We start from the raw sequence: 24,628 nt of genomic DNA on the forward strand, positions 1-24,628 counted from the left end.
GACACCCCTCTCCCTTGCCAGGACCCCCCTGTGTTGGCATCTCCATCAACGAGCCCTCCTCCCAGAAGCCTCAGGTCCAGGTCAATCTGAGTCCTACGCACCTGTCCACCTCTGTGGCTCCGCCCACCTGGAGTACACTGTGCCATTTCAGGCCTTCCCGGTGACAGCGTGAAGCTCAGGCCGCGGGGCACTGTTGCCGCTGCCCTGTGTGATGATGACCCAAGTGAGAGCCGGTCTGGTCCTCTTGGAACGAGTCAAGATGCCATTATTCAGAGAAGGTTTTTAATAAAACAAGCGTCAGCTTCTCCTTACCTTTTAATAGGCCAGACACATCCTGGGGGCAGGTCCTCGCAGAACCAAGAGACACTACACAGATTGTCTAAGACAGAAGCTGGACCCCTGAGGCTGTCTGTACACTCACCTCGAATCAGGCCATCGACAAATGGACCAGGTGTGAATGACCAACTTGGGGTTCCTGGGTTTTGGAAGGTCGTGTCCTGCTGCTCACAGATGGGGGTTGTGCCCCAAATGGCCCACAGCACAGGTGTCTCAGCTGAACTTTTCCTTCCTAACTCGTGGTCTCACCCACGGCTGGTTTTGCTGTTGTCCTGTTTTGTTCTGCTTGTCACAAATCTAGCCTCTGGAAAATTCTTTGAGGTCAAAAAAGTAGAAGGTCATAAACCCTTAGAAAAATAAGCGATTCTTTTATTTCTACTTCAAAATAGACTATGTACATCTGGAAGTCTAAGGAAAATAGACCAGGAGATTATTCCATCATAAAAATAAGGTTAAAAATAAGATTGCTCATGTCAAGTCCGCCGGGTGCGGCGGAGGGTCTTGAGCTGCCGGGGGTCCTGCGCCGGGTACCATCCCGTGGCCGTCTCACGGGGCTCCCCCGTCTAAGAGTTCCTGGAGCGACTCGAGGACGTGCTTTGGCTGGCCGGCGGCCAGGTCCTGCAGCCGGGGGCCCATGTGCTCCTGGACGGCCCTGCACAGCCGCCTCAGCACCGGGCGCGCGCTCCCGCCCAGCCCACGCAGCACCCCGTTCCCCAGCGCGTGGTTCAGGAAGTACCAGAGGACGGGAAGGACGTGGCGCTCCACCGCCTGGGGCTTCCAGGGGTAAACCGAGGCCACCAGCACTGTGGGGCAGAAATGAGGAGAGTTACTCGTGGGGACATTCTCTCCCCTCCCACTTCCCGCTTTGGAACACCAACTCTGCCCCACAAAAGCAACAGCCGGCGCACGAAGCCCTTCAACACAGTTCCAGGAGCTCAAGGGACTCTATAGGGCCCATAAAAATGCTTTTAACATCTGTTAAAATCAGAAGGAAGAAGGAAGACATCAGCTTGGTTTATAAACGTGTTTATATCGGCCAGTCGCAAGACAGACGGCTAGTAGGCTTCCAGAAGGAAGGGGCGTGCCAAGGTCAAGCACCCGCGTCCAAGACAGTCACGTGGCTCCTGCCACCTGGAAACAGGTGGCACATCTGAACGGTGTCCTGCCTCTGGTCTACGAGCTGTGTGAGCCCCCCAAAGCTCCCCACCTTCCTGGACCTGCACCATACTCTGAAAAGTCAGGATAAGTCATCCTGAGCCAGACTCCTGCTGTCGTTGGAGATGAGCTAATAAACGCATGTGAAACACAAAGAGTCGCTCTGTCCACACGACCGCCTACGGGGTCTGTGCAAATACAGAGAAAGCTTGGACTAGGGAAAGAAATCAAGACGGTCAACGGAGCATTCTGAAAAATAAGACTTAAAGAAACAAAAGAACCAACAGCAGCCTGCAAGCTGGTCCTCGCCGCAGGCCAGCCACACTGCCGCGCGTAGAAATGCTCCGTAGCCCAGCAAGGGTGGCACGGACCCTTCCCTCCAGTGGCGAACCCCAAATCGGGTGGCCCAAAGCCCTCTGTCTTCTCTAAAGCCCAGAGTAGCGAAACTGGCCAGCTAATCCTTCCTCACAGGGCAGACACTGGGGTTGCTGGATGTCCATCAAAGTGGTACTCGGGGCCACCCAGTTGCTCTAGAGGGGCTGCGGCAGCCTGAGGCTCGGCACATCACCCCTAGATGCTGCAGGGCTCCTTCACCCTCAGTTCACTCTGCCATCCTGCCAGAGGGGAAGCGCTGATTAAGGCAAGCAGTGCTGGGTGCTGCTCCTGCTGGGCGAAGACACTGGAAGGTCTCTGGGCCAAGAGTCGGGGCCCAGAGCCTGGCATCAGTGGACCTCCCAGCACCCCTCCGCACCCCAGACTATGAGGGCAGAGGGCACCCATTTCACAGGAGGTAACCAACACTGGGCTCCAGGACCTTGCCCAAAACCACGCAGCTAACAGAGGTTTGGCTCCGCGTGGCAGAAGCGGATCCAGAGCTTTGTTTCTAGTGAACCCCCAACTAATGCTTCTGTCCTCAGCATAGCATCGTCTAGTTCCCCCGGCTTCTTCCAGCCAGGACAATGGGAAAGAGGAGAAGTGACCTGGGCCCCGGCTCATCCTGACACTCTCCCAGGGCCGTGCCTCACGGAAGGGTCCTGCACCCACACAGCGGGCCTCCCTTGGGGTCCCCAACATCACAGAACCCTCAGAAGCCAAGGTGGTTCTCAGGGCTAGGGATGACAGGACTGCCCAGTGAGCGACCAGCCAGGCTGGGGTTCACCAGAAAGGCCGCTTGAGGAGCAGGGCCGTGAGCAAGTTCATGAAGCGGCGGGCAGAGGTGAGTGCTGGCGACTGCCTGAGCAGGTGGCAGAAAGCCACCCCAGTGAGCCCCAAGGACTGACGGGGGAGGTGAAACAGGAGCCGGAGAGCGTGAGGGAACAGGGAGAAAACCAGTCTCCCAACTAGCTACTGACTCTGACTCCAGACAACAGTAACTCAAAAGTTTTCCTAAATCTGAATCTCACCTGTGAATGGCTATGAGAACGATCCCATGAACCGGGCCCAGGCAGGGGTCCCCAGTGCCCCCACCAAAGGGCGGGGACTCACCAGGTACCCACAGAGCTCCCCCATCCTTCCACACCTGCAGTGGGGGCTTACTCCAGCCTCCCCTCCCCAAGCTTTCACCTCAGAGGACACCAATGTGCCCCACTTAGGTCTCTTCCCCAGGTACAAGGAGATGGGGGTCACCTGGCAGAGGCGGCAGTGGCCCTTCTGGGAGTCAAGAGGGAGAAAACCCCATTACAGCTGAGCTTTATAAGCTGCTGAGGTAATTAGCAGAAGATTTACTCCTATTAAGCTGTGCTATTCTTAGTCCACGCCTGTGTCAATTGAAATTTCCTTCTCTGTCCCTGGCTGACATCGAGTGAGCACAAGAGCCATGTAGAAACACTTCCCCCTGCTTTCTTTTGGAAAGAACTGGAAGTATCTACAGCACATGGAGAATCTAACGACAGGTGGCTGCCATCTCTGGGCCTCGTGAGCTCTGTAAGGACAGGGAAGGAGAAGCTGCCTTTGAGCAACAGGAAAGCGCTCCTTGCCGCACCCAGGGGGTCACCGGCACCCACAGCAGCTGTGAGGATACCCCACCTGCCTGTGGAGGGCCTGGTGCTTGGACAGGAGGCAGGGGGCCACCTGGAGGCTCTGGGAGGACCAAACCGGGGCACAGGGCAAGAGAGGGGGCGTGGAGGCTCCGGAATGACAGACGCCCTAGCCAGGCACCCTGCATTGTGCATCTTCAGCAGGAACAGGGGGACAGAGAGGGGGTGCAGAACCAGGTGGGCCTGCCCACCGGGTAGAGAAAGAAGGGTAGAGCGGGGCTGAGGAGGCACAGGTGAGGAGCTGAAGCCAGGGCTGGGAGGGGCAGAATGCCAGCACCAGGCAGGTGAAGGGGGTGGGGGTGGGCTGGAGGGGTCGAGGGGGCGGGTGTGGGGGGAATGGCCAGGAGAGATTGCTCAGCAGAGGTCAGGGCTGGCTGAGCCCCCAGGCCCCTAGGGACAAACCCTGGAAATACTCGCCAAGCGTTCCAGGAACTTAACCTTTCTGAGCTCCATTGTCTTATTTCTACAAGAACAAACCTCTGCGAGGGGTTAAATGCTCCAATGCACATAATTCAGGCTGGAGAGAAGGCAGAGCCTGGGGGAGTGCGTGGTGACAGGCCTGTGGCCCAGCAGGAGCCTGAACCCCACGCTGAAGACAGCAGGAGCCGTGCCAGGATGTGCGCAGGGGTAGGCGGGCGGCCGCACTCCAGGGCCTCCCCAGTCCAGAGCACAAACTAAGTCTTCTGCCCCCTTCCTAGCTAGGCAAGGAGGCTTTTGGCAAGCAAAATGCATGATAAAACCAAGGAAGCTGTCCAAGGTCAGAGAGGGCAGGTGACAGACCGGTCCACCCCCCCCCCCCAAAACCTGTGTCCTCTCTACCTCAAGGGCGCAGGAGAAGGCTTGGATCCTGGAGTGGATCACTCAGCCTGTCCCTGCAAACCCAAGCAGAGACAGGCTCGGAGCAGCTTGCCTTGACTGACACTTGGACAAGGAAGAACAGGCTCAGTCCCAAGCCCCAACTTCACGGAGCAGAGTCCTCGGGGTTTGCTGGGGGCTGGGGGAGTGGAGTGGGGCTAAATCCACGCTCTGCCTGCAAGCTGTGCAGGCCGGGGAGGGGCGACTTCCCTAATTCTACGGGCACAGGCGTGCACCATGAGGCAGCGGCTACTCAGAGAGCAGCTGCCCACAGTCCCCTGGGCCAGAGGAAGCCCTGTCTGCAGGCTAGTTCCTGCAAAACTATCCTGGTTATGACTGTCAGCTGGCAACGTGGGACTGGTTTTAGAAAAGCCAATTGCCACGGTTTGTAATGCCCCATGTGGATGCTTTGGTTCTTTTCAGACTAAGATGAGTGACTCAACCATGTGCGGGGGGGGGGGGGGGGGGGGGGGGGGGGGGGGGCAGGGAGGGGCTTGGGACTCACCTGACAGGCGTTCCGTGACATCTAGCACCGCGCGGCCACTCAGAAAACGCACCCGCCCAGCGAATGCTTGCAGGAGGCAAAGGTGGTCTGGAAGAGAGGGAGGAAGCCGGTGGCCAGGTGCTGCGGCCCACGCAGCGTCACCAGCTCAGGGCCGGCACCTGCAGGCTGCGGGGAACAGGCCCCTCCGAGAGCCGGATTAGATCCACTTAAACAAAGGGAGTGTGCCTGGGGTGCCAGGGGAAGAGGGGGGGACCTGGAACAGTTTCACTGGCTCCCCAGTAGGGCTCAGCTTGCCCCCATGAACCTGGTTCACACTGTCTGTGTGTCCTCAAGATTGCTGTGAGTTTTGAGGCAAAAGAGGGTGGAAAGCTGGATGGGTGGACGGACGGACGGACGGACGGACAGATGGACAGACGGACAAACAAATGATATATGGCAAAAAGGTCGATGAACGAAAGAGATAAATGGATGGATGGATATAGATTGGATGTGGAGATACATAGACACACACACACACTTTGAGAGAAAACCGAGGGGCTAAGCCACGGTCACACCAAAGGTCACTTCAGGACTAGGGTCAGCACTCAGAAGCCCTGGCTCTCCTCCAAGCCTGAACCTGTACTCTAACCCATAGGATACAGCAGGTGGACCATGACTAACTTCTCTGGATCTGCCTGGATCCACCCCGATTTTAGCTCTGAAAACTGGGGACACCTCTCGGCCCCTGCAAGCCAGGATGGCCACCACCCCATCAGGAGCAGAGGTGCCTGGCTGGCTCTGCTGAGGTCAGAGAAGGGCTTAGGGCTTGGTGGGTTCAGGAGGTGGGGTGCAGACATCATTCACAGCTGATCTGTAACCTCATTGTGTGAGACACAGGCCCAACTAAACATCCTTGTGAAGACAGTTTCTGCTCCACTTGCTTCAATGCATCTCCCAGGAGGTATAAGGGGAAGGGGAACGTTTATAAACTGTCCCCCACACCTGCCAGTGGCACCCAGCACCAGGAACGCCGCTGTCCCTGCTACCCAGACACACCCAGGATGGCGCCTGGCACCCAGCTCTGCCCTTTGGTTCTTGTGTTTATTACAGAGCATTTACTACCAAGATGAGCTCCTAACAGTGAAATCACAGACAAACAGGGGGTGTTTCAGGATAAAGAGGCTCTAGCAGGGCCCTCCCTGGTGGCACAGCAAGTTAAAAGCGCAGCACTGCAAAGCTGGCCATAGCCACTTCGGTGCAAGTTCAATTCCCAACCCCGGAGGTGACCCACATGCCGCGGCAAACAGGAGACCTCCCCTGTCTGCCCGCTGCTCCCCTCAGCAGTGTACTTCGTTGATCTGTCTGCTTGCTCCCCACTCTGTGTCTGGTGAATTCTCTCATTGCCCTGCACCTCTGGCCTGTACCCCAGTTCTATATGCACAAATAAGTAAATAAATAAAGAGGCTCCAATGCCCACCCCAGCAGGAACTTGCCTGCACTAACTGTGGAAGCTGCTCATTGTGCCTCAGTTTAACTGGCGTCTGGCTATTCAAACTATTAAGCCTGCAGTCCTGCATCCTCACAAAGACACACAGGCAGCCGTGCTGGCCTAGAAGATTCGTGCGTTCAACCTTCCTCCTCACACCAGACTGCCCCTGCATAGACAGAAGGGTGCCAGCACGCCCAGCCCCTGACATTCTGCAACCAGAGCAGTCACAGAATAAGGCGCAGGGAGGGGCAGTGACAGAGGACATCTTCCACCCTGTCAGGGTAGTGGGGCCATTACCACAGTGGCCCAGCAGGTACATCCCAGGGTCCAAATCTGAGCATCAAAGATTTCTCTTTGCAAGGGACAGGGCTGAGGGACCTGCTGGAGGAGTCTTTTCAGGCAAGTTCCATGTTTTCTGAGCCTCTGAGCAGAGGCCATGGCTTCCCCAAGACCTGCATCTAAAGCTTTGTTTTTCCCACCAGACAGCACTCCAGCTCGGAGCGCCTCCTGGGCGCCCCTTGCTCCCCCACTCCGAGGCCGGTGGGGACGGGGACGAGACGATGATTAGACGCAGATAGACATACACGCTACACATTCCTGTCGCCTGCGAAGGCTCCTTCCACAGGCCGGACTCTAAATCAATTTGTCCCGGGCGGGAGAAGAGAAGCCAGCCTCTACAACAGTGCAGTTACAAGATGTGGCCTACGGGGCTCTGGCGAAGGCCCTGAAAATGGGTTTTGGTATCAGTTCACTGGTCTTGGGAACCCCAGGAGCTCCCACTTGTCCCACCCCCAGAGTATCCAGCGTTCACTGGGAGCACGAGTTCGCTGGCACTTGCTCTCCTGGACACGGCTGGATCTCTCCCTCCTGACCACTGGCCTCTTAGGGTCGGAGGGCCCTAAGGACTGAAGAATCCAGGGCTGTGCAGAAAGGTGGCAGACCCCAGGGTCGTCATAAACCAATGTTGCCTCAGTTGTAAAAAATAAAATTTTAACCCAGTGTAAATTTTTTGGACCCCCTCCAGGAGCTATCTCGTGCCAGAATGACCTTGCACGGGGCTGGGCACCCAGTGTCCCATGGACCTCTGCAGCCTGCAGGGAGAGGGGACAGCGACTCCACAGAGACGAGAGCTCGGCGCCCAGCCGGCTGGCTCCTGCTCCTCGGGCCACTGCCATCGCACAGACTCACCTGGCCACACCCAGGTATGAGGAGAGGCAGTGGAGCATGGGGTTAATTAAGGGTGTGGGCTCTGGGTCCACACTGCCTGGATTTAAATCTTGGCCTGTTCGTGGGCCACCGTGACTTATCCAGTAAACTGTAGTTTACCCATCTGTGAAATGGGGATAGCACTCTTCCCTCCCTGGAAAGCTGCTGTGAGGATGAAGTGAGTTAGGCTCAATCTTAGCACAACAGCTCGGCCCCTCATCACCGAGGGATCGGTCATGCCACCGCCCTTACTGTTACTGCCAAAGTGCTCGGAAAGCTGGGCAACCTTCCCGGTGGGGAGACCAACCACGGGGCTGGCATCTAACTGCGCATGCGTGCTCGCTCACCCGGCGCAGGGGCTCGCAGGCGCCTCTTCTGCATCTCCCAGAAGTCACTGACTGCACCCCTGTCCCCCCTGCGCTCTCCTTCCTCCAGCAGGGAAGCCTCACCCCACAAACCTGAGGCCACTAGGTGCCTCCTGAAACTGCTGCGAGCCAGAGCTGAGCTTTTGAGGAAGTAGAGGAAACAGAGGACAGTGGCAGTGGGACAGCGGGGGGCCAGGTTGCCCCCCTGTCTCCCCCTCCCCCCATAAGCACAAGCCCCAGGAGCTGGGACACGCCAAGCAGCCACTTCTCCCCAACCACCAAACCCAGGTCTGCTCATCCCCCAGGGCAAAACCGGAACTGTCCCACCTAACAGACAGGCCAGCGGCAGCCCAGCCTGGACAGAGCTGGCCCAGTGACTGGCGGGTGTGAGCATATTTAAAGCAGAATGGGGGGGGGGGCAGAGAGGGATCAGAAGGAGGGAGGAATGTGGGGGATGTGGGGGCTGTGGGGATGACGGGTGAGGGGGAGTAAACATTGTTGTAAAGTGAACAATAATGTAAGTAGATATATGAATAAAAAAAAACAAAAACAGCATCAAATTCATGCGTGTCTTACAACTGTGTGCACAGGTACACAGAGAAAAAGAAAGATCTAAAGAGAAAAAGGTCAGTTAAACATTAATAATGGTTTCTTTTAGGCGTTGGGACAATAATTGGTATTTTCTCCCCCTGCAAATGTTCTAGATTTTCCATTTTTCCATAATTACTAAGTAAGACTTATACAATGCTGGGAAATAAACTTTCTATTTTTACGTTAATTAGAAGGTCGAGTAACAGCCTGAGAAACTGGGTGGTGTTAAATGACAGCAGCAAAGTCAAATTGTTCTTACACGATGATTTTTAACCAGGGAAACATATAGACATGAAGACAAAAAATAGAAGATAAGAGGATGTTTCCAAGCAGTTGGTGTACTAGGCGGGCGCCAGTACCATTAACAATGTAATGTTGGTTAAAGCATCTACACAAGGTAATGAATTTAAAGTCAGCCAAACAGAAGTGGACCTGAAGGGACTCCCACCCGCTTATCTGCTGTCTCCAGCACTGGCCAGGGGCTGCTGTGAATTAAGAGAACTTTCAGCTTTTAGAAGCCTGAATGCAGAACGCGGGCCCAGGAGGGGATGAGCTGTCATCAGCCTGATGTTTTCATTAGTGAAATCTCTCCTGTAACTGACCAGTGACCGAGCCCACCGTCAGCACCTGCCAGGCTGCTTGGGCATTGCCCTGACGCTGGAACCCTCTTGAAACCAGAAGGTCTGGAGCTGTTAAAGCCCCAAGGCAGGCAGTGGCAAAGGACAGAGGGCAGGAGTCTAGGAGCATCCTTCCCTCCCCTGCACCCCCAAAGGGGACCTGGACAGAAATCGCCACCTTGCTCTCTCCACATCATCTGCCCAGTGCACCCAGGGAAAACCAGAGAACTGGAGACAATGTGGGCCAAGAAATCACCTTTGTCACTGAATTCCAGAGTCAAGCGTGATTGAAAGAGATCATCAAAGACCATCCTCCTGGATTGACTGTGTGATCTGGACCTTCCGCCAGATGATGGCCTGGCCTGGCTGGTCCCCTCGCCACTCCCACCCCCACCCCCCAGTCAAGCAGGAGACACCTACGAGTTGAGGCTTGCTTTGTGACTTCCCGCATTTAAGTATTCCTCAGTTCTGCACAGATCTCTCCGGCCCAAGCCCGAATGCCTTCTAGGGCCCGACAAAGCAGGCTTCAGAGAAGCTGCCCCTGCTCAAGAGCTCTGAGCCACTTCCAGAGAGACTTCGGGGTGCTAAATCCCCCCAAAGCCACAGGCTCAGATCTGGCCTAAGAGTTGGGGAGAAAACAGAACCCCTAAGGCCTGCCTCCACCTTCCCTGCTCCAAACCCTTCAGCTGACAGACCAGAGGGCATGGCAACCTGTCCCAGGAGGAAAGAACTCCAGATGACCCCTGGAAGCTGCCACCTGGCTCAAGAGGTGGCCAGGTCCCAAAGGCAGGCCATTCCGGTCCCTTCCCAGGGTGGCCAGCCCACACAGAGGGCCCTGCATCTTGGGGCAGCAGGAGACCCCAGTATCTGCAGCCCTGAGCGGCAGAGCCCCAGGTGATCAAGAAGAGTGGCCCGTGGCAAAAAGTGGGGCATAGGACACCCAACGGGGGGAGAGTTAAAAGCTGCTCTCCCCAGACAAGGTGCTGATCCTCTCCAAATAGCGGAAGCCTATTTTGCTTGATGCAGGTTTTCCCAATAAATCCAGGGCCTGCGATGATTTACCAAGAGTCTTGGTTATTGGCAACAGCAATCTCACTTACCCAGAGCGGCGCTGAGAACAAGCCGTAATTTAGAGCTGGATTTATATTGTTTGTTCTACAGCTACAAACTCAGCAAATCATAAATTCCCTCTGAGGTGAAGAGAAGAAATTGACAATATTTATGAACTCAAGAGGCAGAGAGAAGGGCCTGACCAGGCCTTTGATTTGTAACTGGAACTTCTCCTAGAGGCCCAGCCAAGGACACAGCCGCTGTTGAGCCAGAGGCTGGCTCGGGCCGGGGCGCGGCCTGGGGAGCAGCGGTGGGGTCCCCAGCCTCACCACCGGGCAGGTCTGTGCGTGCCCTTGGGACTTCCAGCTGCAAACCCACACACACGGGTGGTTCTCAGCTCCCAAGCTTCCTCGCGTCACGGCAACACTGCTTTGAGAAAGCGGGTGGCACAAACCTCCTCACGTACCACTTTCTCACACACGCCTGAGGTCTTAAACTTGCACTTGAGTTTTGGTACTGGGGAGCAGAATAGCTCCTCTAGGCATCTAGGGAACAGAGGACAGAAGCAGATGCACCCAAAGTCCAGCTAATATCAGAGAACCACGCAGTGGCACCCTAAAGCTCATAAGGGACGGAGGGGCCGTCCGCGCTCCTGATGTCGCCCCCAAACCCCCACCTTTGAGTCCTTTTCTCCCCCTCCGTCCCACCCACCCTCACTCTCCACCCACCCCACATCCTGGCTCTCAGCAATCCTCCTAAGAGGCACGACTCATCCAGTTCTCACTCAAAAGCCCGTGGCGTCCAGCGTGTCTTCCGTGTCCAGAAACCAAGGTGGCCTTCACCTGGTCCACCATGACTGAGCGGCCCCACACCTGGCCCTGCCCACCATCCGCTCTGTCTTCTCCAGCAGGCTCCACCCACTGCTACCATCTCCACAATGAAAAAAGTGCTGACAGCCCTTGCACCTCCTCCTGGCGCCCCTAACCTGCTTTTGTTTCCATGCGGGGGGAGGGGGGGAGCATTCCCCATTCCTGCTGAGTCACTCAGGGTGTGCTGTGTGGCCCTGGGTGTCATTTCCATCGCAGGACATCGAAGAGGCTAGAGAGACGGTCCACACCTCCCCCTCCCGCCGTCTGAGACACTGAGTGGTAGAGCTGACCCGGAAAGCGCGTCCACCCAGAGGCCCTGGGCTGCCCACCCCTGTCCGACGCAGCCTCTGGAGAACATTTGCCTGCGGGCCGACTGTTGTGCTGAGTCCAAGCCAGAAGAGCGGGCGTGATGAACAGGAGCCAGCGACCTGTAGGGCCCTGCTGCCAGAGCCGAGGGGCTGCGGATGGGCGGAGGGAGCTGCCGGGAAGGACTCACCCAGACTCTCAACCATTGCATCCAGCGCGGTGGCCGCCGCGGCGTGAATGCCCACGTTCTTGGAGTTGAGGTTGTCTGCAACGGCCCCGATGATGGAGAGCAGCATGGGGTGTAAGCTGTCTTTGAGGAGGGGGATCATCTTGGCAAGGGCCTCCAGAGCCCACTGGCTCACTTTCTTGTTTGAATCCTGAAGCCTTGGAGTGAACGCATCAAAGACCTATTGAGGAAATAAAAACCAAGAGTCCGTGGGGCCCCGGGCGGGCAGGAGCCAGCAGCAGCAGGTTCCTTGGGATTTAGCCAGCTCAAGCAGCTCCCTGGGCAAGGTGTCCTCCTGCAGCCCGACCAGAGGGCATCTGGCTTGTGCCAGAAGATCCCTGAGGAAGAGGAGGCGGGCAAGGGGACGTGAGCACACATTCCGCACCGCGTACGTGAGCAGCCAAGTGTCTGGGGGGTCACCACGGCCTTGCGACGCGGCCTTCATCCACGAGGCCTGCGTTCTCATCTTCAGTTCGCCAATAAAGACGAAATAACTACACAAAGCCTGAGACGGAATCACGTTAGATGCTCTGCCCCAGATCCACAAGGAGTAACTTCGATAGAAACCCAGACCTGCTGACTTCACCCCAGTGTCTTTAAAGTTTTAGTTATTTATGCATTCAGAACTGGGGTACAGGCCAGGGGTGCGTGGGGGTGACAGGAGTCATCAGAGACAGAGTGGGGAATAGAACAGGCAGATGCACTGAAATATACTGCTGAGGGGAGCAGTGGGTGGGACAGGAGAGGTCTGCTGCGCCAGGTGGGTCAGCTCCCTGGCCGGGGATCGAACTCTTGCTGAGGCAGCTGTGGCCAGCTTCACAGTATGGCGCTTTAACCCCTTGTGCCACCAGGGAGGGCCCAGGCCAGTGTGTTCGCAATGCTACTACATGGCCTGGCTGCCAGGACCCCACTGCAGGAGGCCGTAGGTGTCTGCCCTGGATTCCACTTGTGTCTCCTCCTCACTGACCTGTCCAGCCAACCTGCCCTGTCACCCAACCAGACCCATGGTCTGCCCCCAAAACATCACATGTGTAGCTAAGACTGGGAGCAACCTTCGACCCTGGTACCCCTGTCTCTACCCGCCTCCCCACAAATCTGCTGGAGGCATGAGAGGTGTTCGGTGTTTCTCCGAGCTATGCCAAGGACCCTGTAGGTTGGCGGCATTCCCCAGGCAGCCTGAAAGCAAGAGCGTACGAGGCCCCCTTGACTCTGAAGGCCAGAATCCAGCCCTGTTCTGAGCTTTCCAAATTAAAGCTGCGCCCACAGGGGAGAAACGGTAGGAGGAGAAGCGTGGGGGATTGCTCACCTGGACCAGGTTGGCGGCGATGAGCTCGGGCCTGGCCTTGCAGTGCTCAAGAAGCCGCCCCACGCCGTCCATCCGAGACTGGTACTCCTTGGCCTCCAGCAGCCGCATCAACTCCTGCAGCTGCTGCACCATCTCCAGGCTGCCCCGCATGGAGGAGCGCAGCCCCGTCAGCCTCGGGCCACTGGAGCTGAGCCTGTGTGGAAGGCACATCTGAGCAGGCCGCCCCGGCCGGGCCACGAGCAGACGCCCGTCTCGGCGGGGGGAGAGAGCGTGGAGGGGCAGGGAACACGAGCGAGCGCCCTGGTCCCGCTGGGAGGCTATGCCGGAAAGTGCAGGATGTGACTCTCGAAGAAGGGCAGGATGCGGGCACTCCTGCAGGGCACGTTAAGCTTAGGCCTAGGAGTGCCCCTCGGACTCCTGCGTGGTCTCTCGGTCTCCCAGCACCCACTGTCCAGCCTCTGGGCCCATCCCTGTTCACCTGCCTCAGTCCCAAACTGGCCCCACGCTGGACATGCTGATGGTGATAAAGGACCCAATGCTCTCAGTGGACGGAGAGGCACTGAGCTCACCCAGGTGACCGCAGCCACACCCACTTGGGCCGGTGAAACTGTACCACTGAGCTGGTGACTGCTGGAACTGACTCGACTGGAAGATGCTCCTGGGACTGGTTCTGAAGGGAAACACACACCCTACAGAGCCACCCATGGGTGTTGCAGACCCAGGTCTCAGTGGTGGCCCAGACTCACGCCCTGAAGCACCCCCTGGCCCGGGGCAAACAGGCCCCCCATCGGCATCTCGAGTGTGGAATCACAGGAAGACAAGCGCACGGTACCTGGGCTCACCGGGCAGCCCGTTCTCGTACACCAGACTCCGCGACACCTTGCGGCCTTTGGCAGATGGAAGTTCCTCACTATCTTCTAGTCCCTTGAAAAACGCACACAGAACCTGAGCCACAGGGATGGCCGTGGGAGCCGCCAGGTACTGCCACCTAGGCCAGAGCGAGAGGAGGGCCCCTGCCCCGGAGCGCTCCAGCAGGCACAGGTGGGCCTCCCAGAGCATGGACGGGCCAGGTGGGTGGTCAGGAGTCACATGTCACAGGTGGAGAGGGCCCCGGGGGTACAGGGAGAGGAAATGGCAAGCGTGAGTCAGGGGTGAGGTTAAAGCCCCAGGCACGCACTCTTGGCCTCTGACCAACGCAAAAGCTGCCAGGGCCAGGCTCAGCTTGGGTGCCCACCCCACCCACTCACGGCCCGACTCACCCGCTGCTTGATGGCCGCCATGACTTTGCGCAGATCATGAGACGGGAGGGACTGCTTCAGAAAGGCATCAAACTTCGTGTTCGACATCAGGATATTCACCATCTTCCGGCCGTAAAACCTGGCATAGGAAGAAGCAATATGATCAGCCACAAAAAGACACTGGAAATTTGCTGAACAGCTTTACATAATTTCTCTAATTATAGTAAATGAATTTTTGATACCTTTTGTAACGATCACAGTTAATAATTCCTGCCTAGCCTAAAACTAGATGCCTAAGAGAGTAAACAACTATAATCCCATTACCAACAGAAAACATTATTTAATGTTAATATTATTCCTCATAGGCATTTTATAATGTATTCACTTTTCACTTGATATCAGCATACATATAAAAGCTGTATCCAGATTTTTTTCACTACATCATTAATTGTCCTTTCATGCCATCCTTTTTAATGGCTATACAATATTCGGTTGGATGGCTATACCAAAATATCCTTCACTTTTTTCTACTATGGGACTTTTAGAACTCTGAGAAAGGATGCAATAAAGACGTATAGGAGCGAGTAGTCAGCTCTACCTAGAGAACTGTGATGGGCAGGGAGGAAATCAAGGAGGACTTCATGGAAGAAGTGATCCTTGGGTTGGGATTCAAATGGTGAGTAGGCATTTGCAAGTGGGATGGGACTAGGGAATAAATGGGGGAAGAGGGAGTAAGTGGAAGGAGGGGAGGTGGCATGCCAGGGTTCATAAAGCAACCTGCAGATATGACATTGGAGAACAGGGGTAGGGACTGGACAGAGGAAGAGAACAGGCCAGAGACGATAGGAGCCAGGAGATGGGAAGAAGGAGAGATGGGAGGAAATTTGGCCTTACGCTGCAAGCAACAGAAAGCTGCTGAGAAACAATCAGATTTTTTGCACTTAGTCAAAATGTCTCTGGCAAAAGGTAGAGGGCGGGTCTTTGGGGACGAAGCTAGGCTGGGAAACCTTTTGGGAGGGCAGAGAAATAGCAAGAGATGATAAAGGCTCAAAATAAGACAGTGGAGCAGGGGCAAGTGGGATAACTGGATTCAAAAGCTGCTAAGGAAGTTAAAAGTACAAGACTTACGGCAGAGCATGGTACATTTATAGCCACAATATCTCACTCAGCCTAACCCTCTACTGATTGTAAAATATATCATTAATTTATCTTCCACTAGAGAAAAGGAAAATGCTAGCAATTTCCACTGCTTTCAAGGACCCTGCCCCCCACTGAAGGTGACCCTTGCCCATTGTGTCTCAGGAACAGAGGTGATGTTACTCGGGGTTCAACCTTCTACAGGTCACATAAAGTACTGGGAACTTGTTTTGTAAGGAAAGGTGGAATTTAGGTCATTCCTTCGATGATGAATGTTTGCATGAATAATCTAATTTATGCCGCATCATTCTTTTTTCTTGCCTTTTCTTCTACAGAGAAACTTTTCATGTCAATGCCAAATGAAAGTATAATATTGTTAGACATTTAAAATAACAACTAAATTCAACAATTCCCCACAGAACATCCAAAGTGACTTCTTAAAATAAATAACAAAGGATAACAAGCAAAAGAAGATTCATAGTGAGGCTCCCACGTTACACCTTAATTCAAAGGTTTATTTTTTTATTTTTTTTCTAATTCACAGGTTTATACCTGAGCAACAATGACTGAGTTTATGGATGTGCAGATAGTAAGCCCCATCATGCTGCCTGCCAGCCAGAGGCAACAATATAAGCCTCTGATATAAGCTATTGAAATGTGTGAGTGTGTGTCAGAATCAACAAGGTATGAAATTTCCCATTTTGCATCTTAGATGACTCAGTAAATTACAATGATGTTTGACAATAGGGGGAACAAAGATGGAGAAGTCAAGCTGGGGAGAAGGCGGAGAGTCTGTCCAGGGTCTCTGCACCGAGGTGACACTGGGGCACCCCAGTGATGGCCCTGGGGGGCACCAGCGAGAGGCGTGGACTGGGACCCCAGGAAGTGATGCGCCCCCCTCAGGGAGCGCTGCAAGAGGTGGACAAGGACTCAAGACCCCCGGCAGAGGCCAGGCCAGGTGGGGCCAGGCCACAGAGGGACGCAGAGGCCCAGGGAGGGAGATGCCATGCCGCAGAGATTAGGAGAGGAGCAGCACCACCCACGGCGAGAGAGGAGGGGCTAGAGAGGCTGTTAGATCCGGAGCCATGTTCCCTCTCTGCTTCCAGTAAGAACAAGCAACCCCAAACCTTGTACTTCCCGGCCACTGCTCCCCGGCTCAGAGAGTGGCACTGTCCCCACACGGCTGCTCAGGTGTGGACCCCAGGAGGCATCTGCGCTTCCTTTCCGACAGCCTCACCAGCCGCATCCTTTGGGGGTCCCTCCTCTGCAGAGTGCTGGCCCCAGCGCCCCTTGCCCAGATTAGGGGGTGGCCCTCTGCCTGCTGCCCCTCCTGCACCAACCGCCTCAGCCACTGCCCATCCTCCAAGAGCAGCCCGCAGTCATGTTTCCCAAAGACGAGCATGCACGCGAAGAAGCACCTGGACTCATTAGTAATGGGGGTGGGGGGGTGAGGGACTCCGAAACAATGAATCCGCATTTTAGCCATCAAATCAGTCAAAATTAGGAATCCAGATACTGCAAGGTCATGAGAACACAGGCCTCCAGGCAGAGGACACAGGAAGGAACAGCGGGGTCAGGGCGCCAGACAGCTCCCCACAATGCTGGGGGGGCTTGAGTGGACAAAGGCCCCTGACAGGCCTGCTCCTGGCAGATCCCCAAAGACTGTGTCCCCGGTTCTGGAGGCGCCATGTGAGCACGGCAGCAGTGGGCGAGGACTGCACACTCAGACCCCAGGCTGGTGGTTAGGCCGGGCTGGCCGGGCTGGCCGCCTGGGCCCCTGGCCCCCTGGCCCTGTATTACCTGGTGTCCTGGTTGGAGTCCTGAGCCAGCCTCACCAGGTTGTGTATCAGCATGTCCGTGCTGTCCCTGGTGCCAGAGAGAAGCTTCTCGGCGCCTATCTGCTCCAGGACGGCTGACAGGTGCTCAGCAGTACACTTCCGGACTGAGGGGTTTCGGTGACTGAAGAGAAACAGTCACAGTCGAGGGGCTCAGTGACGGAATGGGGCGTGGTGCTCCCCAGACACTGCACGTGGACTTAAAGTTGTGCTTCTGTTTCATGCCACCATCTGAGCTAACGAGAATCTTCGAGGAAGAGCACTTCTGGCTCTATAACTAAGATGAGGACAGCCGCCCGCCCGGGGAGGCGAGGAGGCCGGTGTGGAGTCACACGATTGCGTGACGCTCCCCAGACGCAGCACGAGCCCATCCCCTGTGCCTGCCTGAGCTGGTTCTTACCTTGGCATAAAAGCACGTCCCCACTTTCTCTAGAGAAAGACCCTGTCTCTGCCCCCCTCAAGCCCCCGCCCCCAGGGAGGGAAGAACAGATGCTCCCTGAGCTTGCACTGGCCACTGCAAGCAACTCTGTTCTTGCCCACTGGGCAGCACAGCTGCGCCCCTGAAGCTCCCAGGCAGCCTGGGAGTTCCCTGTTGTGAACCCCCAGTTCCCCACAGGTGCCTGGCACAGGCCTGACTCTTAATGGGAATTTAATGCGCTTCTGCTGGAGTAATCTGAGACAGAAGGGAGGGAAGGGGGATTAACGGGAGACTGGAAACCATCCTGAGGAAGCTAAAAGAAAAACCCATCAGTCCACGGGGACCCTGACCCCTGCCCAGTGGAGCACAGGGGGCCTCTGGCCTCCCGCCGCTTGGTGTGGTCTAGGGACCAGCGCAGTCAGCATCGGAATCTGAGGCATTTTAGCAAGATCTCCTGGAATTCAAAAGCACAAGTCGGGGCTCCCCAGGGGACACCCCGCCTGAGGGAGCCAGGGTGTCAGTAGGTGCCAGGCTGACAGGAAAGCTCCTGGCACTCTCTTGCGAGTCTGTTGGTTTAGTCTGCACAATGTTATGGGGCAGATATTACTGTGCCCTTCTTGCAGATGAAGAAGCCAAAGTGGGGAGAAGTCGAGTGGCCACCCAGGATGGGAGCTTGTGGCCCAGGCTGTGGGGTGCTTGGCAAAGGCGGCCTGGGGCAGCTGCCCTCCTTCCCCGTGGGGGTCCCCGCCATGCAGAGGTGTGGCTCACTGGGCTGGTGAGTTGTCTGGCCCTTTGGGAGACAGGGCCTGGGAAACGACTTCACTTTTGCATTTGGATTGAGTCTTTACTTGAGGGGAAAACAAATCTGGCTACAGAAAGCTCCCCAGGAGGCTTCCCAGGAGAAGGCCAAGGGGGTGGGCTAAAGCACGAGATTTGGCTCAAGAGATATGGCCGTCCTGGGGTAAGGGAAGAGTCCTCGCCGGGGCACTGGTGCAGACCGCCTCCGCAGCTCCGTCTCCACGGCCACTCCATGTCCCCCACATCTTCCCCAGGGCTTGGGCTGCCCGGAGCCCGCCTCACTACGTCCGGAGGGCTCGGAGAGGTGGGCAGGAGACACCCCAGCAAATGCCAGGCCTCCCCCCACCTCCAGTGCCCTCCCTCCCCAGCCCAGCCCTCCACCTACTAGACGCCCGCCGAGGTGAGGGCCACCAGGGAGCGCCCAGGGGTCACGTGCTCCACCATGGCCGCCAGGGACCGGTTGGCTGCTCTCTGGATGAACTCGCTGGTGTTCCCCATCTTCTGGAGCAGACAGCGCGCAATCTCCTCAGTCTCCTGGTCCATATTCCTCTTCAAGGTCCGGAAGAGGTCCCCCAGGATGCAGATGGCCAGACGGGACACTTTGGAGCGGAGGTTGGTGACCTTAGAGGGAGAACGAAAATACCTGCTGGGGCTGCCGGCCCCGGCCCAGGGCTCCAGAACATCTGTAGGATGGGGAAATGCACCCCACCCCACACCTCACCCTGGCCCCACACCCAGGCCTTGCCAGGCTGGGAATGAAAGGCCAGCGGCAGCTCTGGACAAAACAGTCCCATTGAGCAAAATTAGGCTTAATGTTACCACCCTAATTATCGATCCAAAATGCCACCTGAACTGTGCGCTCCGTCTTCAAAGCACTTTGACCAGCACTGCTCAGTTCGCTCTCCAGGGGCCCCTCTAGAAGAGCCCATTCCCAGGGAGGCCCAGCCTCTGCTCATGGTGAGAGGCAGCTTACTGCCCCTCTGGGCCCCTCCGGACCCGCCTCAGCCCCTGGGGAGAAGACCTTGGGTGATGCCACAACCGCCCCAAAGGCAGAGTTATGACAGGAAGATTCATCCCCTGCAGGGGTTTGAGTACAGAGAACACAGCAGGGTGTGGCACACGGGGTCCTGGACCCACATATTAGCCAGCAAGACAGTACCCACTGGGTACTCTGGGTAGCACACACACACAAGTGGGGTGCTCCCGGTGGCTGCCGTGTGAGCGCTGACGGTGGCGCAGGGTGCGGGGTGCTCACCTCCCCCGTCACGGCCAGGGACACGTCATGCAGCCTCCCGGCGAGGAGCTCCGAGTGGCAGGCCGCCAGGCGCTGGACGCTCAGCAGACCCTTCTCCTTCATCTGCCTGCAGAGCAGGTCCATCCCTGTCACGGGCAGGCGGAGGGAGGAGCCCCCGCCCGCTACACCTGGGGTCCACACACCCTCACAAAAGGGAGGGACCAGTGGCTTCCAAGGCCTCACGGTCCAGGGGAAAGGGCGAGGGCCCAGCTGCCCCGGCCTTACCAGAGCAGGCACGGGTGCCCAGTGCCCCTCCCCCACCACGCACACCCAGCTGTGCCCGCAACAGCAGCACCTGAACCTGAGGCCGAGACCCAGGAGGGCGTCCAGAGACGTCCAAACCCCAACGCCGCTGGCCCGCAGCTACAACTGTGGGTCCCCCAGGGCAGTGGGAGCAGATTTAGCTGATTCAGAGAAATAAAGGACTTGGGTTCTTAGGCCCCCTAAGGAAGGGGGGGTCAAACCTGCCACACAATTATGCTGTGCAAGAGAGCAGCCCCCCAGGCTCCGTGGGGGTCCTGGGGCCCACATGGGAGGCTAGTCACACACACACACACACACACACACATGCACAAGGCTCCTCCCCCGGGAGCAGCGTCCGGCAAGAGAGTGAGTGTGAGCCCCACGCACGAGGGGAGGCTGTGTCCTCACCAGTCGCTGCTCTCCAGGCACTGGAGGGCATCCGCCAGCCCCAGCTCCGGGTTCGAGAAAGGCCTCAACTCCTTGAAGGCTCTAAGATCCATCTCTTCCTCCTCTTCTCCCCATTCAGGAGACCCCAGCGTGAGCACCGCAGGTAATGAGTTCGCTGCAGCCACGGAAAAGGAAAGCAACTTAGCAAATCTCACCGGGAGGACTGGTCGCCTGGGAAGTTACGGCGGTTGGTATTACCGTTTGCCATAGACTGATAATTTTTTGAAGATTTATTTTATTGATGCATACAGAACTGGGGTACAGGCCAGAGGGGCAGGGGCGGTGAGAGGAGTCACCAGAGACAGAGTGGGGAGCAGAACAGGCAGATCAGCAAAGTACACTGCCGAGGGGAGCAGCGGGCGAGACAGGAGAGATCTGCCCCGCCGTGTGGGTCAGCTTCTTGCCGGGGACTGAACTCGTGCTGAAGCGGCTGTGGCAAAGCCTCACAGGGCTGCGCTTCTGACCTGTTGCACCACCAGGGGGAGGGCCCGACTATGATAATATTTATAGTAAAAGTAAAACATCAGAGACTTTAGCTGTACGAGTACAGTGGCTTCTAGTGTCTCTGAGCTGAGAGGACAGCTGAGAGGCTCTTGACTGAAAAGGAAGGTGGCGTGTCTTGAGGAGGGCCAAAGTGCACACGTTCTACTTTGAGACCAAAGGACAGACAGAGACTTGAAATGGGAAGTAAGTCGCTATTCTCTCCTGCACCAAAGTGGTTTCCTCTCCTCCTGCCCACCCCCCCGCCCCTCACTTAACGAGATGCCAAACCAGGCTGGCTGTATCCAAACATTCTTTAGCAGCCAAATCTTTGAGACGAAGCCTCCATGGACACCCAGACACAAACGTGAGGCAGCACAGAGCGCCTCTGCCAGAACGGGGCAGAAGCCCCTGTCCCGGCACCATCCCAAGCAGCCCCTAGACCCTTGGGCCGCTCCCCGTCTGTGCCAGCCCTGTCCAGCCTGACATCCTAGGTGGCCACAGGTGGGAAACCAAGGCCTCCCAGGCCCTCGCTTCCTCTTCCGGTGGGTCAGCCACTTCCTCGGACGCCGTTTGCAACATGTGTGGTGCCAGTGCCCTGCCGGCTCCTCTAGGTTGTCACCGGTCTGGGGACACCCGCCCAGCCATCCACAACTCCCGCCGTGACAGCCGAGGCCCCGGCCTGGGTCACAGACACTTCCGAGTCCCAGACACCGCTCGTCTCTGACACCCCAGGGTGCTCCCCAGTCTGACGTGAGCAGCGCACAGAAGCCAACCAGCTGGGGCCTCTCTGCATGCCCCAGTGCACCCCAAGGTGGCGCAGCGAGAGGCACGCACGCCCTGCCACTTGAGTCTGCACCCACCTGAAGCGTGGCGGGCGAAGCTGGGCTCCTGCCTGCTGACAGGGATGCTGGGCAGGGAGGCCCGGTTGGCCCGCCTCCTGAGGATGACGCCGGAGGTGCTTCTGCGCGGGCTACTCAGCCCCGTGGGCACAGACAGGGTCCCGCTGCCCCGGAGCGGGAGGAGGCCTGTGAGGCAGAAAGACGGCCGGGTGGAGCTGGTCCTGTGGGTGGCCGCCGGGGTCCCCTCACGGCAGCGAGAGCAGAGGTGGCGCCCTGCCCAGCCTCGGGGTGGCGCCGGGGCAGAACCTCAGGTTAAAGTCTTGGCCTAGAGAGGTCTCTGCTACCTGCGGGAAGCCCATCCCGCACCGGTACCTTCCTTCATCAAGGTCCTCCGGCAGCCCAGGCTCTGGGAAGCGAGCTCCCTCTCTCTCTCCGGCTCCTTGGCCCTCCGGAACAACTCCATCTCCTTCATCTGCTTCAGCCGCATCTTCTCCTGGGCAGACTTGGAGATGGTCACCTGGATCTGGCACACGGCCAGCAAGCTCCATTAACCTCGGAGACCCAGGGAGGCTCCTTGCCTTCACATTCGCGTGCCAACGTCGGTGGCCCCGAGGTGCCAGTGCTGTTGTGGAGTGAACCAAACAGCAACGCCTTGCCCCCAGAGCCACTGAGGGGTGAGGAGCCAGCAAACCGCCCAGTCTCGAAGTCAGGCAAGACAAATGAACAGGAAGCTAGAGAGAGGGGGTGACGGGGCTCCGCTTTAAGTAAGAAGGCCCGGGGGCTCCCTAAGGAGACGAAAAGGAAGCTGACACGGGAATGAAGCGAGGAGTATGGGTCTGTAGGAAAGAGTATGGGTCTGTGTTTCAACAGCAAGAGCAGCCGTGCAAAGGCCCTGAGGCTGGAACGCACTGGGCGTGGTGAGGGAGGCAGGGACGCCTCGAATGGAGGGGAGACGGGACAATGGGGTGCTGGGGGGGGCTCCTGCCTCAGCCCACTCCCAGCAAGCCACCGGGGTTGAGGCTGAGAAATAACTTCCCTTTGTCTGGGTGTGGGGAGAGGCAGTGGGTTTTTCTAAATATTCCTACGGTCGCTTTTTATAACTTATTTCGAAGTGGTCTAAACTGGCAGGAAGCTGTGGTGCCATCACCCTCGTCGGGTCCCAGGGCTAACATAGCACATGCAGGCCCCACGCCCATCACAGCTTCTAATCTGTGTCAGAGAAGGAGCCCAGGTCCCCCATCACTGCGACTCTCTTGGGTTTTACTGAATTCACCCAGACCAGGGAAGAGAGTCATGGGGACCAAGGTCACCTTTGAAGTGCAAGGTATTTGTCAGCCCATCAAGCTCAGCCTTTGGCTGATCTGCCTCCAGTCAGCTGCTCCCCTTGCTATCTTGGGTGCTGGATCAAATTACCCCCTGTGGTTCACCTAAGCCCCTCTTTACTCAGCATCCTGCTTCCTCCCGAACCCTGTGTGACCTCCGCTGCCCCCCCTCCTCCCTGCCTCTCTTCCCTTGGCCCAGCTCCTCCCACCCTACTCGCTCCTCTCTTCTCTCTTTAGCCCCCCAAACCCCTCTACAAGTTCAAGGCTTAAGAACTTGGGGCGGCTGCCTCGGGCTCTCCCTGGCCTTCCTCAGGCCGCGGCCACACCCACACTGCCACCCCTGAGAAGCAGGCATGTACCCAGCCCGGTCCACTCTGCCCCCAGGCCCTGGCCCGCCTTCCAGGTACCTTGGCCCCGCTCTCCTTCAGATCCTCCTGTCTCAGCAAGGGGTGGGCTTCTTTGGCAAGGTTGAAGGAGAAGGCTGTCAGCAAAGGGGTAGACTGAGAGGAAAGCAAGGCAGGCTTCTCGGAGGCGGCAGACCTGTCTCTGATGGGCAGGGCCAGAGGTTTGGGCTCTGTGGAGTCAAGGAGAGGATGGGCTGAGGACACCCAGCACTGAAGAGGCAGCCATCCCCCTGGGCTCCCCGAGGTTCTAGGCCCCTGGAGTTGGCATAAAGTTTGACTGGCCAAGGCCGCTACCCTCAACTCTTCTGTCCAGTGCTTTCTCAACGCAGAAAGACCCAGGTTAGATTACTTGACAGAGGAGCGCTCAGAGGCCCTGACTGGCGAAAGATCACATCCCGTTCGTTTCACTCATTTATTGTCCATCCATTCACGCAGCTACAACCTCCCTTGTTCTTAGACAGGAGAGGGAGGGAGAGAGGCTGGACAGGAGACAGGCGAAGCTGTCACCTAAGAGGTTTAAGATGTCTCCTGAGAATATAAATCTATTATACCTCAGAGGTAAGGAGCTCAGGGAGAGAAAAACATCAGCTGAGCCCACTGACTGATGGTTTTGTGCCACACATGCCCGTCTGAGACTATGGAGGGGCAGAGGACTCACTGGCTGGTCCACTCTGCTCGGGGACAAGCAGGAAGGCGAGACCCAGCGACCTTCAGATGCCTTTGTGATTGACAAACTGCAACCCCACCCGTAGTTCTCATCATTCTGTATCTTCACAGTCGATTGATCCTAAAAATCCTGTTCTTATCACAGAGGCAGGGAGGGGCTCGGAGGGAGGGGCTCATTTTCTGGTCTTGTAATGACAGAAATGTTAACCTGGCTCTCTTGGGGTCCTGCAAACCAGGGGGTCAACATCGTGGGCTTCCAGCCAGCAAAAAGTGTCTTGAGCATGAGGCTCCAGTGGGGTCCCCAGGCCACCCCACTCCTCCGCCCAGCCCTTGGCTTCTGGAAGGATCTCTCTGCTTTGTGCTGGGGCCCCTGCAGAGCCCAGAGAGGGATCCAGGCCCAGGAGGAGGAGGGGCAAGGAGCCAGAAGTGAGTGGGTGCAGGTGCCAGTGGCCAGGGCAGGGACTGCAGGGAGGCTGCAAGACGTGGGAGTCCTCACTTCAGATGCGCCCGTGACCCCCGAGTGCTGGCGGGCTGCCCACACTGGCAGGACCGTCTCCAGCTCACAGCCGGAGGGGCCCCAGAGCCTTTAGGGTCCTGGCTATTTTGTGCCCCC

General features: G+C 57.2%; 1 protein-coding gene across 1 annotated transcript in view; it reads right to left on the reverse strand.

Annotated features, from left to right (window-relative positions):
* Window positions 1–764: 764 nt before the first annotated feature.
* FAM179A (family with sequence similarity 179, member A) overlaps window positions 765–24,628 on the reverse strand; it is a 34,716-nt gene continuing 10,852 nt past the window's right edge. Inside the window, exons 7-19 of the mRNA XM_012727348.1 lie at window positions 23,353–23,519; window positions 21,996–22,146; window positions 21,645–21,809; window positions 20,263–20,416; window positions 19,573–19,678; window positions 18,703–18,938; window positions 17,067–17,225; window positions 14,151–14,268; window positions 13,724–13,815; window positions 12,892–13,084; window positions 11,550–11,766; window positions 4,888–4,974; window positions 765–1,139 (exon numbers count right to left, since the gene is read on the reverse strand). Coding sequence (XP_012582802.1) covers window positions 883–1,139; window positions 4,888–4,974; window positions 11,550–11,766; window positions 12,892–13,084; window positions 13,724–13,815; window positions 14,151–14,268; window positions 17,067–17,225; window positions 18,703–18,938; window positions 19,573–19,678; window positions 20,263–20,416; window positions 21,645–21,809; window positions 21,996–22,146; window positions 23,353–23,519 — 2,102 coding nt within the window. The 3' untranslated portion in view covers window positions 765–882. The remainder of the gene's footprint in view (window positions 1,140–4,887; window positions 4,975–11,549; window positions 11,767–12,891; window positions 13,085–13,723; window positions 13,816–14,150; window positions 14,269–17,066; window positions 17,226–18,702; window positions 18,939–19,572; window positions 19,679–20,262; window positions 20,417–21,644; window positions 21,810–21,995; window positions 22,147–23,352; window positions 23,520–24,628) is intronic.

Source organism: Condylura cristata, unplaced genomic scaffold, assembly GCF_000260355.1.
Source record: "Condylura cristata isolate star-nosed mole 26May11 unplaced genomic scaffold, ConCri1.0 scaffold00020, whole genome shotgun sequence".
NCBI lineage: Eukaryota > Metazoa > Chordata > Mammalia > Eulipotyphla > Talpidae > Condylura > Condylura cristata.